The sequence below is a fragment of the Cynoglossus semilaevis genome, chromosome 15 (assembly GCF_000523025.1).
Source record: "Cynoglossus semilaevis isolate Cse_v1.0 chromosome 15, Cse_v1.0, whole genome shotgun sequence".
NCBI lineage: Eukaryota > Metazoa > Chordata > Actinopteri > Pleuronectiformes > Cynoglossidae > Cynoglossus > Cynoglossus semilaevis.
In genome coordinates, this window is record NC_024321.1 from 7,492,897 (window position 1) to 7,507,836 (window position 14,940).

Below are 14,940 nucleotides of genomic sequence, written 5' to 3' on the forward strand. Positions count from 1 at the left end.
GGCAGTTTCAGTTAAGGACATGTCTCTTTATAAAGACTATACTTAAAGATAAAGACTTTGCTGATAATCACCATACCTTACAGTTTATACTTCAAACAGACAGAGAATATATTAAAATAGGTAGGATATATATTCTCGCCATCTTCTTTCCTTCTACCCTAACATATTTTTAACAGTTCTCAAACCAACCCCACAACACTACACAACTGCACATTTGTATTTTGTGGTATTACTTTGGTCTGGTATGCAACGTTATCTAATATTAGCATCCTAAATAAGCCTGTGCTGTGTTTTTAATCTTTGCACAGTAAAAAGAATGACTTTTCAAAGCTGCTTTTCTGAAAGCTGCTTAGTTATGTAGAGACTTGAACAATAGTATTTCTGCTGTATGTAGAAAGCACAACACTGCATTACTGTGTGGAAGGAAATCTAAAAAAAATAGTCCATTCCTTTCTGTTGTGTAACACACTACTAGGGTTGTGTCTCCAGTCTGTGACCAGAGTGACAGCAATTCAAAGAAGGGAAAATGACAACAACTCCCACCAAACCACACCTCTGACGCTGGTTCCAGCTTCACTAAACTGTTTGGATGATAACTCTGTGGCCCTGTGTCACTTTACAATCAGATGTGCACTGTGCCGTCTACCAGACACAATATGGGTCTCTGTGTGAAAGTGACTGTGGGAGGCTCTTATAAAAAGTCACGCTGCTTTGCCTCCAACCACTGGATTACTCATAAAGTCCTGCCCATGTAAACTGCTTCAGAGAACGTCTTTGTTTGGGGAGGACGAGGATGATGAGCAACACACACAGACAGTGATTATAATACCAAAATGTTCAAGTTCACTCCTTAAAAATACAACGCCTCAAAGGTGTGGCACATCAGTAGCAGCATACCGGGCATTTCTCTAAACTTAGCCTTGTAGCATAACTCTTTACTAAAAAGTCCAACAATCCGTAATTCCTCTCGGCAAAGTGTACACACATTCACTCAACTGTTCACAAAAAGTAACAAGGTAACGGATTCAAACATGGCAAGATCATGACTGCTGCTAACACTATGAAAGGAAGGATGGCTGTCTGTAACGCTGGCTATTTTGTTAAGCTAAAACGCGTACGAACATGCATCGCATTTATGCGTTCAATAAATGTAGAGCTTGTTTTGTCATTTTTTAAGCCTTCCTACTGTTAGCTAACGAGCTTCGTGTCATTGTCCGTCTTAAATGCTGAAAACACGTATTCACCGTTTGCTTTAGAAAACTCACCTTTTAACTAAACTAACGTTGAAAAAACCTTACGCCAGTCCCTATTAAAGGAAGTTTATAAACTTACCTTTAATGTCTTCAAACGGCTATAGCACAGTCTTGTACGAGCCGAACCACAACTTCAACTCCAGTTTTTTTTTACCTAAACTGGCATGAAAACAAGCATGAAAACTTTTTTCCAAGCACTAAGACGCATAAACTTCCGTTTTGTGGTCAGCGCAATGCCTACTGGGAAATGCGTTTTTCAAGTTGACTTTCTGACTCACTCAGGAGCACCGCTGAAATACGTTTCCCAAGGTGCAAAACTGTGCCACCTCATAAGCATAGGGAATGTAGTTTATGACGTAGCATTACGAATGCGGAAGTGAGGGCGAGGTAAATGTAAAATGTGTTTTTGTCTTTAATGTTTTGCTTTAATTTTGTTTTGGCTGTGAATGAAAGGCAGTAGAATCAGGGTATGATATGATATGATATGATATGATATCAGTCTTGAAAGAAAAAGAAGATGTCTGCCAAATGTTCACGCAGAGCCCTCTAACGTGGAAGACCACATTACAAGATCCCTAAACCTGTCATACAACATGCTTTGGAGCACGAAACGAAGAATCGTGCAGTATGACTCATCTATGTCATGCAAGTTATTATTTCTAACATGTTTGGACGCAGAAAAGGCCAATTCAAGGTGGACCTGATCCAATATGCAGCTCATTAAATATTAGCTAAAATATTAGCAAAATTGTTAAAATAAAATTAGACTTGTGATAAATAAAATATTGGTTAAATATATATCTTATATATTTAATTATACATATTAAATTGTACAAATCAACTGAGTAACTCAAAAAATAATTATTAAGATGATTAATCATTAAGATTAATAAAAATGCCATGTCCTTTAAGGATAAAGACATACATTGTGATATACAAGAACAAAAAGGATTTTATTTGTTAGATTACAAAATCTCCAGCTTTAAAAAAAAAAAACATACCATTTTATTAAGAGAGAAGCAGTGTGTCTTGGTATGTAAGTGTAAGTGTCTTTCAATGGCAGTGAGATGGTCTTACAAAATAACTCGAAGATCTTACAGCTAAGCTGATCACTAGATCACAGTCAGGTTGTCAAATCAAGTGGACACTAAAAATCAGGAGAACACAACGTAACAATTGTTGTGAGTAAACCAATTGGATATAAAAATAAATGCTATAGCAGTGTGACTACACACTAAGTAGTGCTGCCTTACGTTTTCAGTACAGTCTACATGAAGGCCTACATTTTAAATAAATATTTTACACACAACTACTTAAACCATGCTTATAAAGAAGCAAATATTGATTTAAATAATTAATAACATAAATTAATCACAATGTGAAGTATTTGTATGTTTGAAATAAAATGAAATGATTTAGTCCGCTGCTTAGTATATTCTCTAAAAGCCCTAGATATGATTTTTTTTTTCTGGGAAACATCATTATACTACATTATATCAGTGGTTTCTTAATGATCTAGTCATGGGACCCTGAGTCTTTCACTTCCAACCTAATTTCCTACATACTTTAATTTACTACACAAAAACTTTCAGTAATACACATTCTTTTAAGCAAAGGCTAAAATTCTTTTTAAAAAACTGGTCATGTGGTATTGTTCAGCCCTGCAACCCAACATTGCCCTATTACTGGTGTTTGGGTCTTGACCCACAGTTGTTAAACCACACCACCACAGTGTTAAATACCCATTTTTATCATGAGTTTTTTTTAATTAAAAGCTGAAACAAAAAACAAAACAAAAAACCAGACCTGAGAATGGACTTATAAAGTTGAATATGCAGGAATGTTGTGTTTGCATTTGGTAGTTCTCCTCCCATCCTGGCGGGGGTGCTGTAGTCTCATTTATGAGCTGATTCTGACCCTTCTCCACTTTTAAATAACTTCTATAGGTTACATTATTGCTACCTAGAGTTTCTATTTCTTACTGGCAACATTTCCACCTAAAAAATACTGAACACTTGCAAAGTGTATGATTACAATATGAACAAACCGTCATACACTACTAGTGGCCCTTTAATATAACTGAAATGTTTTTATGTAAATTCCTGCATATACTATCAATAATGTATTTGAAACCTGTTGTAATGAATACTATGTTTCATGAATACTCAGTTAAAAAATATCATGATATATGTTTAAAATGGTTCGGCTTAAAGTTTGTTTCTCTCCTGTTTGACTCCAGGTCCTGCGATGAAAGTGCCTGGTTACACACCTGATAACGATGTCAACTTAATTTAAATTAGTCTTTTACTAAAATCGTCTATAATTGTACACTAACTACACAACAATACACATGTCTTGGGCAGTATTGGTGTTTCACAAAGAACCAGCCAATTAAAGAAAATAACGGTTCAATCAAAGCTGACAGGAGCATTAGCTTCAACTGTGTCTGTAACATGGAATATCTAATCAATATCCACCACCTGCCAGGTCCAGCAGTGATCCAGCAGCCTCCTGCGCTTCAGCGTCCAACTGAAGGATCTCCACAGTCTCCAGGTCCAGCTCGGTGTCGCCGGGCAGCACCAGGTATTGGAACTCCTGAGACTGGTAGTAGTGCAACTCGATGTAGCCACTGTCTGCCAGAGGGTCTTTCTCCATGTCCTCAATGATCTCTTCCTGCTGGTATTCAGTTGACTCCATGGTGACAAGCTCCTCGTGGTCGGGGGTCAGAAGGTATGGTGGGTTTTCACCAAAGGCTGGGTTATCAGAGGTCAGAGTTTGGGGTGAAGGAATAGAGAGGAGGAGAGTCTGACAGAGAGAATCTGGGTAAGGACATTAGAAGAAGAAAGAAAGACAAAATGTCTTAGTAATACTGTGACAATGTGATATTATAAAGCTGTGTTTCCAAACAGTTTCTACAGAGCCCCACATTATAGTTTTATTATTATTGTAGAATCCCCCCTGCATTCTCAACTGTTTTTGCTTGTGTATTTTAAATATAATAAATCCTTAAAACGACTTTTCTCTTTGAACAAAGAAAATAAAAATCTAAACCAATGCAATTTTTTCCACTGTGTGGGGTGCCACCCCCATATTTGGGAACCACCACTATAGACACTCATTTTGATGTGGTTGAAGTTATTATACTGAATTAATTTGACCTGCACAAACATAAAACATAAAAAATGCTGCAACGCTCATCTAAAAACAGCTCTGTCAGCAACGCTGTCAGACACAACTGTGTGTGTGTATTATGAAAGCACAATGGGTGGAGACGAGTACGTGTTTCTCCTTCCTGTTCCCACTTGCCTAAACATCTACTGAATCTTGAAACTGTAGAACTCATTTCTGGATAACTTTAATTAGGATCTAAAATCAGTAAATAGTTTGCAGTAAGTTTCTAAGCTCTGATTTGGTGAAATATTATGACAAAGTGTAACGTTGTGATGAAATATTACATGGGCACATGTGACGACTCAAAGAGAAAGAGAACGCTGCTGAATGTAATTAGAAACCTGGATGAAAAACATATGACGCAACATTGATATTAATGCTGTGCTCAACGGCCTCTCGTCACACCCTTCAGTGATGCAGTAGGCCGGTATGGCACATATAGGCTTGGAAATCAAATGAGTGGAGATAAACGACTCAGGGCCAAGCTAGTGCTGCGTTTCCACGGTAATAGAAGGTTGTTTCTATGACAACCGAACACAAACACAGGAACAATGTTGGATGTGTGGATGGCTGCAGAGACGGAGAATAGCTGCCGCTCATAAAAGTGTCACAGAAAGCTGTTACTCCCCTAATAAAATATGTTGTTGACTGTAAAAGAAATCATAAAGGATCAAACATGAACGTTCCAATGCTAATTCAAGATCACTACCAACCTGAGATTTCCATAGAGTCACACACTGCAGGAACCTCATAGTCAGTTTCTTCCAACCTGCACACAGCACAAAAGCATAATTAGACGAGTGTATAGGCAGATGACCAAAAGAGGGTGGCATTAAAATGTAAATATATTCAGCAGCGGCAGGAGATGATGTGACATACTGAACAGCTGCGATTTTAGAAGCATTGAGGAAAATGCTGTACGATTTTAGTTATTAAAGATAAAAGATTAAATAGTAATATCAAGCAATTGAGAAATGTCTCGGGTAATATCAATGATAGAAAATACACACAGAGGAATTAAACATGAATTTCAAGTCATTATAGTTACATAAACATTGATTGATTTAAATGTAAAAAAGAATGAATTCTCAAATACTCACAGTGCAGGCTTGTTGATCAAATTGCTATTAGTGCTGTGATAACTGTGGGTCTTCCTAAGTACTTCAAGCAGCGCAGGCCGATACTCGGGACAAACACACCACAGGGATCCCTTCCCCACCGACTGGAACGGTAACATAAAAGCCAGATAAAATCACTGACACAGTGTCCTAATACAGGACTATCTTTGTTCAAGGCATCGGTGACACATTAGAGCACATGTGAGAGAATTAAGATGAGGCCACTTTATACAGTAGCAGGCAGCACATCAGCAGTCAGTGTGTTGCTTCAGGACATTTTATGCGTTCAGGTACTGTTTCATGATTTATAATTTAAGCAGAGCCTCACGTGCATGTGCTGTATGACCTCATTACTGTGAATGTGAAGACTGTGAGCCCACCTGGCCCTTGTCTCTCTGGATGCGGCTGAAGCTCTTGCTCAGGGACAGATTGTGTCTGACAGAGTTCCTCCAGCCCCCCGAGGCTGTCCTGTAGTAGGGGAAGTTGTTCACGATCCACTCGTAGATGTCTTTCACCGGAAGCCTCTTGTCTGGCGAGTCTTCTATTGCCATGAAAATCAGACTACTGAAAGAGTAAGGCGGTTTGGAGGAGGCAGGAGAAGGAGGCTGAGTGTGTGCGGATGACTCCAGCTGAGGCAGTATTTTGGGGAGGGGCTGCAGTGGCAGCAGGTTGCCCCTCTGATGTAGCCAGTTAAGGCAGGTCAGGTCATCCTGGTCAGAAACATTTGCAGGGTTGAGGAATTTGATGGTTTGTTCTTCGAGGCACTGCGATGCTGTGCAGTGTGAGAGTGGAGAGAAGGAAGAGTGGGTGGACTCTGCTGTGGCTGGAGACAGGGAGGAAGGAGACGGGGGGAATGAAATAGGTGAGAGAGGGAGTGAAATATGGCCACTGGAGTAGGTCTGCTCCAAGGAGGAGGAGGAGGAGGTGGAGAAGGGCAGAGAGCCTACAAAAGTGGTGGGAAATGGAGACAAGGGTGGAAGTGTCTGAGAGCTGGTATCCATCTCTCCCCCAGAAGGAAACGTCCAGGATCATTCAGTTGTAACCAACCTGAAACGTTACAGGAATCAATGTTTATTACAGCACCTTGGCAAAGGACACATCAAGTCGAACTTGTTTTACGTATTAGGTCCAAAATCACAATTTTCTACATATGAGGGAAATATTTATTTACTAAAATAATAGTTACGTTTTTAATTTAATTAAATTAAAACTATTGTTTTATTGCAAATACGCATAAACGAAATTATAAAAAACATTAGTCAAGGGTTATTTAATTCACAAATTCTGCAATTAATTTAAGTAATATTTTCCTGACCTAAACTTTCAAAGAAAACCATTTCCTTTTAGTAAAATAACAATTATATTACACTTTGTTAAATTGTAAGTTTTGTTACATTAATACAGTTATTGTTTAGCTTTTCTGTTCCCCTCAGATGAGCATCAACCAGAAGGCGTCCAAAGTCCAATCTGTGTGTACTCCTGTTGCCTGCTTAGGGCCATTTCTGGTGTTTTTATTAGCTTTTTAGACCCTGGTCCTTGTGAATCAAGAGCTGGTTCCTGGCTCTGTGGTTTTATTAAGAAAATAATGTCAATTGTAATATGGTTAAATTAACAGAATTGAAAACGAATGTAGCCAGTTCTGGGCAATCTTTAAAATAATAAATAAATGCAAAAAGATGTGTGAAATATTATGGCTTTTATTTAGAAAGCCATGGGTTAAATTAGGCCTCCTGTCAGGAGGACCAGAATGGGCAGAAAACTGAAATCATTTTATGAAAAAGTTGTGTGCCATCAAACACCTGTCTGTGGACTCTGGTGAAGCAGGACAAATGAATGAAGTAGCCAATAAGAATAGCTGTTCAAAGCAGTGTGAATGTTGTTAGTGCATTTATAGCGCCTCATCCATCCCCTGCAGGGGGTGCCATAAATGCAGCTTAGATCCCTAGATCAAAAAGTTTAATTTGCTGGCACAACACTACTACTGCTGTACTGCACTAAAACTTTCCCACAAGAACAAGCAGTACATTTACGTTTTACGACAATCGATTACTCAGTGTCATTCTCAGCAGAACAATCGGAAACTCTGCAGCTCATGTTAGGTCTTGGTTCAACTGGTGACCACAGCTGTACAATTCAAATTATGTTTGCACACGACTACACAGGCTCTACTGGGAACTTACAGGCCAATTCAACCTTAAAATTAAACTATGCAAAAGAGGATGGAAAAATTGTCTCCCTCTCTTTGTAGTAACGTAGTTAAAGAAGCTGGAAATTTTGAGGTGTATCACTGTCACTCACTTGTTTGTTTTTATTAATAGGTCTGAACAAGGAAATGTCCCAACCACTTGGAAAGTGTCACAGTGTCACTGCAGAGTAACATATTGTTTATTACTAATGACTTAATAACAATTATTGACTCTGATTCCTTGTTTGATTTGATTTAGAAAACCTTTACCTTTAAGGTCAGGCTTTACCATTGAATAATTAGAGTTAAGGCCAAGGATGTTTCTGGTTTAGCTGTGCAATAGTCAACAGTCAAGTGAAGTCAACCAAGAACCTGTGTGTGTGTGTTCTGTGTACAAGTAAACAGGTGCAGGCCACTGTGTTAGCCATTGTTCCAGGGGTCGGGAATAGATAACTTGACGGACTTCTATTTAACTTTACAAGAAGTGTACGTTTGAACGAAAGTTTGCATTTGAAAACGCACATGGCTTTACACAGCAGTGAGCAAATGGCGGAGCAATCTAAAGTTTCACGCATTCACACAGAGAGAGCCGCCTTTTGTAAAGGCAGGTAAACCCAGGCTGGCACAGAGGTGAATATAAAACAGTCACTCACCTGATCGACCTGCAGAAACTCAGACACAATGACGGTCTCCCTCCAAACAGCTGTTAGACAACTCTGGGCAGCGGTGTGGAAGAGAGATGACTCTCAGACAGGACACTTTCTGTCGCCGCGCTCTTGTTGCTGTCCGGGGTTTCCATGGATACCAAAAGGACGCTCCGCGCGTAGCGCGCCCCCGTGCACGCTCCCGAAACACGTTACACAGTGTAGCAGCTACACTGTTAACGTACTATAAAAACAAACAAAGAAAACTCAATGTCAAGTTAGGAATATTGAACTTTAGAAGGATGAGAAAAGGTGGGTGAACAGATGAAGAGTCTTCAATTAAAGCCTAAGTTATTTATATTTATTTATTACTTTGTTTATTAATTGTTTTAGCATTCAAACAGTAGTTGCCCATATACAAAATATCTCAAAGTGGATTCGGCTCAACACGCCTCCCAGTGGAGGGAAAATTAATGTAGAACGATTATTTTAAGTTGACGCAAATGCACGTTTGTCCTCAAGAGGGCGTGCGTTCTGCAGAATCTGCTGCCGCCGCAACACCTTCCTTGTAGGATGATAAAAATTATTTTATAAAACATTAAAAAATGTCTTAACACCATTTAACAAATAATAGGACCTACGGGACTCCTTAATCAAAGTCATCAATTTTATTTAAATTATTTCTGGGGTATAATATCATCTATGTATAATAGTTATTCTCACAAGCCTGAACTACTTGACTTTTTCTGTAATCTCTTAAACTAAACCACAATTCACACAATTATCAGCTGCTTCACAAAAAGAATGTAAATCCTGCTATAAGAATTAATTTACATACGCACTGTATTTATTCCAGGAGACCATTTACTGAGCCTACTGAAGTTTGGTCTATGAGCAGTAAAGCACCAAATACTACTTTTAAGGCCACAAGGTAACAACAGAAAAAACACTCAGGACAATGAAGCTAGATACACAACACTAAGTATTTATTTCTTTCATTCTTTCTACAAAAATCCAAATTTTGCCATGCTTTTAAAATGCAGATAAATAATTACCAGGATTGAGAAGAAAGGCTAGGTAATGCAGCAACATTACCAAACAAGTTTCCTGTGACATTACTGTATATGTGTTTCTGTCTATGATGTGGGTGGGTGTTTTCTGGCAGTGATGTATAAAAACTGGAAAGCAGCAAGGACCATGACATCATCCAAAAGACAAAACACAAACTGAAACCCACTCATATAGAAACCTCAATGAACTCCCTCATGATTAAGGGTCAGTGGAGATAATTTAAGCAGTTGTCAGTGTTGCTGAGCATAGAGAAAAAAAACACAGAGACATTCTCTGTTTCGCTTTCTGGTTAAATCATTAAAACATCTGCACTGATAATGTCCGTGTAAAAAGCTTTACACACACTGCAGCTCAAAACTGTTTTATTACGCTTTGAGTTCAATAACAAACAAGTGTGTAAAGGCCGGTGGTGTACAAATCCTTAAAAGCCAGGGTCCAGTACACCCGGACTGTGGGTTATCATAGGCCTCAAGGTCACCTGACCAAGTGAGAGGTTAACCAGTAAATAATAATGGGCTGAAACACTGCAGTGGCCACAGTGATGTAAAGACGGAACTGAGGTTTGGCACTTGAACCAGTTCCCATGGAGTCTGAGGAGAGTGAGGGAAGGATCTTCATCTTCAGAGATCGGACCTGAATAGAAAAGAACACATTCAGCAAAAGTTCCTCACACACCCACACACACACATATACCCACACACACACACACACATATATATATATATCTTTATATATGGAAAGAAAAATAATTTTCCTCTCAAATGTGAAGGCTGCAGATCTTAGTGCTAAAATAGTAGAAACCCCCCGTCAGCAAATGACAACATCAGATACCAGTCTCATGAATCGTGCTTAGCTTAGCATAAAGACAGAGAAACTAACTCTGGTCATGCATTAACTTGAGAGACAGAGAGTAGGGGAATGACAGAGAGAGAGAGAGGGGGTTGAAAATAGAAAAACAGAAACTGAGTTTTTATTTTTGTCCTGTGGAATTCTATTGGTTGCACTAATGCCAGCAAGGGGCAGACTTCATATACTAAACGCATCTGAATATAAACCTTTTAAAGTATTGAACCACAGTAGTAAATGGCATTATATGACGTTGTCATATAAACAGAATAACTATAATCCTAGTTATATTCAGTATCAATTCTGATCCTAAACTACACAGGAGTCAAAGATGAAATGTCTATTGAGAGAAAATATCCTTATGAAACATATGCATCAAAATAGAATAATGATAACACACTTATATTTTCTGGTTCAGACTGGACAAAAATCAGGGGCCAAAATACTCACAATGAAGAACATAAGGGCACAAGAGGACCAGGCGAGGGCCACGAAATAACCATCACTGCCAAAGAGTAGGCCACACAAAACTGTGAAGATCATTCTAGAAGAAAAAAATAAATGGATTCTAACCACTTGTGTCAGAGAGGAGAAACATGAGCCTGACAATATTTGTCATCTCTGCTGGATTAGGCAAAAAGGATCAATTAATCCAATGAAGAAATATTGACATTTGAGGTGTGTTTACCCAACATATTTGTATCCACTGTAGGCAATGAGATCGAAGGTGGAGAGGTCGCTGTGAACAGTCAACAGATACAAACTCAAGAGCATCACCAAGACCTCGATGATGACCCACACCAGGGCAGTGCTGGCACACAGCCCAAGAACTTCTGGACTGAACCTTCACACAGAGACAAGAACCACAGGCCCATTGTTGAACATTAGATAAATGTTTATATTTAGTCTTAAAACAAGACAGATGTGCGGGGGTACCACCCTTTTCTGAATGCCGGGGGCCATCCCAGCCAGTAAAATATAGGTAATGAAAGCCATTGCTAATAAGAAACAAAAAAGTACAGATATGATTCACTCTAAATTGACCACAGGTGTGAATGGTATTACTGCATTTTGTCTCTATATATGTCCCTGTGCTGGACTAGCAATTTCTGGGATTCTGGGATTGGCACTTGCCACACCCATGACCCTAGAAATAATAAAGTGGTAGAATTTGAATAAAATAAAAACTCACTTGGAATGTAAAGATCGGGGGCATTTACATCCTGCCGGGGTGGCAGGGGAGTGTCTCGGTGGTAACGAACTTCCCAGTCCTATGAAAATAAAACTTCAAATCACAATATGCAACTTTACATAAATAAAAAGAACATTTTAAATAATGATTTTCTTCTTTCTGAAGTTTTCATGAAGGTACATATAAAACATATCAGGATATAACTGTGAGATCTATATGACCCTGTTCTTGTTAGGAAGGTTTGCTCTCAGTTCAGTTTCTATATAATCTTGGGACAGAAGGTTTGAATTATTTGATAAATAATCTAACTATTTCCAAGTACTGAGGAGTACACAGAGCTGACTGTCCTTTTCATACTCACATAGAACGTTCACAAACAGAGCTAGTAGAATGATTAGATGCCTGAATATCTACGTTGAATGATAAGTTGGTATCTTTACCCAGATATCAGAGAAAATATTTTACTGTTACATGTTTTTCATTATTCCTCAGATTAATGCTGGACAAAATCTTCCAGAATGAATGCTTATTGTGATTACCTGATGTGTGTAAGGGAACATGAGGATCAAGAGTTTTTTCATGACATATCTGGTATCAACGGCAAAGAAGTATTTCAGCTTGTTCATGGACATGTACCTGCTGATCTAAAAAAACAAGAAGAAGAGCAAACAAGGAGTTAGCAGATGAGGGTACGCAGTCTGCCACAGGGTAGTGAACGCTTTTGAGTCATAATCCGAATTTAAGAACATGATCCTTGCCCTCTGGATTATAGATTAGTGTGGCTTAAGATCTGGTCTGTCTAGTTATGTTTATCATAACTATTAAAACAGTAGAACACCTCATCTACTATCCACAGTTGGAGCACCCATTTGAATATATGACAAATGGCTTCATTACAAACCCTCTACTGTAGAAAATCACAAATACTCCTACTAGAATGTACTGTAAATACTTCTATTAGGTTGTGGAGTTAAGAGTCTAAAACAAAAAAAAAACTTTTAACATAATGAAAGCATCAAATTATGAATATGTGAAACAAAATATGGTGTGATAAGAGACACTGACAGGTCAGTCAAGTAATTATTCTATTTTAGGTAAAACATAGCTCACATTCAGCCATTAAGGTGTGATGAAAGCACAAAGGTGCAGACCAGAGTGACTGAACCAATGGCTCATAGAAGGTACCATTGCTTCAGTCACAGCACACGTACAACACTATGGAGGATACCGTAAGAAACTTTTATTAGCCTCACCTCTTTGTTTACCATGTCCTTTCCTTGGTTTGCTAAGGAGGAGCCATACATCACGGCTGCATTTGCCATCGGGTCGGTAAAGAGGTTGTTCACTGCAGCACCCCCCTGCATGTCACTGGCTGGTGCTTCCATATTGTACCCAGGAGTGTAGTAACCTTGACTGTTCATAGCTGGTGCTGCAGAACTTGTATCGTCAAACAGGACAGAGTCCGTGTTGGGGGGAGCTGAACGACCTCTCGACTTAGCTGCAGAAAAAACCAAGATGCAGCAAGTCAGAACAAAACTGCTTCAATGATAGAATCATTTTGATTTTTATTTCTATTTGTTATATTGGCCAGAATTTAAGTGAAAACATTGCACCGTTTCTCACTGTTGCTGCAGTTCCAGAAATTTCTAGGCAAATTCACACAAGGGAGGAGTACATATCCTCAAACTGTCTTGAGGTGATTATGTGCTAACTTACAGTAGATTCAACTGTCATATATTTCACAATATGTTATTGAGAAATTTGGCTCATCCTAAATGAAAACGTATACGTTTGTGGAAAGTTTTTAACAAAACAGTTGCAAAAGTAGATTTACCATAACAAATAGCAAATTTGCATTAATACACTTCCCTCCGTTGGCCTTGGAAATGGACCAGTGTTTAACCTGATAGAGCGAGTGTCATGGCATGTTTATGACAACTGACCCAGGATTTCAGTATACTCTATCTTCAAGTTCATTTTTAAAATGTAGTACATTTTGTGCAATAGTCCTAAGCATGAGTTGGCATGATTTAAATTACTAAATACGTACAACATTGTGTAAACAGCAGGAAATGTCTAACGTGTTTGTGCAGATCACAGTTTGAGGAAGAGTTTGTACTCCCATCGAGTTAGAAAGAAGGAAGTAGATACTGTGGGTGGGTGTTTAACCTATTTCTTTTTAATATTGATCAACTGGATTCACTGTACTCACAGGCTCTGTATCCATGATGTGGCAGGTCCATGGTTCTGCTCCCTGACGTTAGCTTCACACAAAACAACAGTGACACGTTAGCAACATTTGCTTGTCCACGTACGTTCTTTTTTATTCTACCAAACTAACAGCAGTTATGTTGCGACAGTTCGCAGTTAACATAGACGTCATACAAGCAAGAAACAAAGTCGCAAAATTTGTGTGCCGACACTTGGTAACTACCTGATAACGTTCGTTAAAACTTATTAAAATAGCCTCTCATTGCTAGCTAACAAGAACAAATATGTCTTTTATAAGTTATGTATTTTTTAATATCGGTTCAAGACAGTCGATGAAAACATTTTAAAATAGGTAACTCCGACACAAAATTACGTCGGTTTAAGGTTGCATTACTGACAAATAAAATAACATGATGGGAGATCTTACCTGCACAGCTAACGTTAGCAGCTTAGCTACGTGGCTACCAGAATGTGAGCACTGACCCCGCCCACTCAATGCTGCAACGTCATGGTGCCTGCGTGGCACAAAAACACGCTCTAGTGATCTGAGGACGACACTCATTGAGGACGTCAGTTGTTATTGTATTTAATAATAATAATAATAATAATAATATATAATTATTATATAATTATAATTATATATTATTATTATTAGTAGTAGTAGTATTATTATTATCCTTTCTTTTTTTTTACATCTGATGTAATTGCTAACACAACCCAACCTGGGATTTAGGTTTAGATGGACTATATCAGAACCTTCAACTCAGAACCAGATGAGAATCCCAAAACTGTGGCAGAAATGTGCCAATTTCATGATTTAGAAGATGGAGAAATTGCTGACAGAGGGCAATGTCTCAACTGGTCATCCCAACATGGCCCCAATTCACTGTAGTTAAGGAAAATCCTGAGCTGTTCCGATGATAATGATGATTTTCACTGTCGGCCTGTCCATACATGAACATGTAGAACAACCTGGACTGTGCCCTGTGGGAATGCTCCTACAAATTTCATCAGCTGCAATCAACTTATCAACATCGTTTTTTTTTAAATGGAAGTGACGTGAATGCCCCGCCCTAGTTTCCTGCTTATGAGTCAACACAGGAATTCACTGAACATGCCTTTGTTATGCTATGTAAAGAATGTTTGTGTACACACTGACTCGTTGAAACACCTTGCAGTTTATTTATGTATTTATTGTGTACCCCATTTTTGCCAATAGTTGTATAATGTAGCATATTATAAGTATTAC

The 14,940-nt window shown here is 38.6% G+C and overlaps 3 protein-coding genes across 3 annotated transcripts in view; all 3 read right to left on the reverse strand.

Annotated features, from left to right (window-relative positions):
* atl3 (atlastin 3) overlaps positions 1-1,482 on the reverse strand; it is a 6,169-nt gene extending 4,687 nt beyond the window's left edge. Inside the window, exon 1 of the mRNA XM_017039290.2 lies at positions 1,333-1,482. The gene's annotated coding sequence lies outside the window, so the exon portion shown is untranslated. The remainder of the gene's footprint in view (positions 1-1,332) is intronic.
* A 697-nt stretch (positions 1,483-2,179) lies between these two features.
* LOC103390737 (forkhead box protein N2-like) lies at positions 2,180-9,203 on the reverse strand. The gene is made up of 5 exons (XM_008326705.3): positions 8,381-9,203; positions 5,923-6,589; positions 5,525-5,646; positions 5,138-5,193; positions 2,180-4,072 (listed from the first exon to the last, which is right to left on the reverse strand). Exons 2-5 carry the CDS (start codon positions 6,541-6,543, stop codon positions 3,720-3,722), a joined length of 1,152 nt encoding a protein of 383 aa, XP_008324927.1. The 5' UTR covers positions 6,544-6,589; positions 8,381-9,203; the 3' UTR covers positions 2,180-3,719.
* Positions 9,204-9,336: 133 nt separating this feature from the next.
* yif1a (Yip1 interacting factor homolog A (S. cerevisiae)) lies at positions 9,337-14,227 on the reverse strand. Its single transcript, XM_008326706.3, has 9 exons — positions 14,119-14,227; positions 13,693-13,744; positions 12,734-12,978; positions 12,020-12,124; positions 11,481-11,559; positions 11,228-11,286; positions 10,977-11,131; positions 10,739-10,832; positions 9,337-10,075 (listed from the first exon to the last, which is right to left on the reverse strand). The coding sequence occupies exons 2-9, from the start codon at positions 13,721-13,723 to the stop codon at positions 9,917-9,919; spliced, it is 927 nt and encodes a 308-aa protein (XP_008324928.1). The 5' UTR covers positions 13,724-13,744; positions 14,119-14,227; the 3' UTR covers positions 9,337-9,916.
* Between the last annotated feature and the right edge of the window lie 713 nt (positions 14,228-14,940).

Coding starts and splice junctions, on each gene's coding strand:
- yif1a (XM_008326706.3), bottom strand. CDS start 13,723: ATGGACCTGCCACATCATGGATACAGAGCCT. Junction 12,125..12,733: donor AGGACATGGTAAACAAAGAG/GTGAGGCTAATA, acceptor TTGTTTTTTTAG/ATCAGCAGGTACATGTCCAT. Junction 11,132..11,227: donor CCCCCGGCATTCAGAAAAGG/GTGGTACCCCCG, acceptor TCTGTGTGAAGG/TTCAGTCCAGAAGTTCTTGG.
- LOC103390737 (XM_008326705.3), bottom strand. CDS start 6,543: ATGGATACCAGCTCTCAGACACTTCCACCCTTGTCTCCATTTCCCACC. Junction 5,647..5,922: donor TCCAGAGAGACAAGGGCCAG/GTGGGCTCACAG, acceptor TTACCGTTCCAG/TCGGTGGGGAAGGGATCCCT. Junction 5,194..5,524: donor TTGATCAACAAGCCTGCACT/GTGAGTATTTGA, acceptor TGCTGTGTGCAG/GTTGGAAGAAACTGACTATG.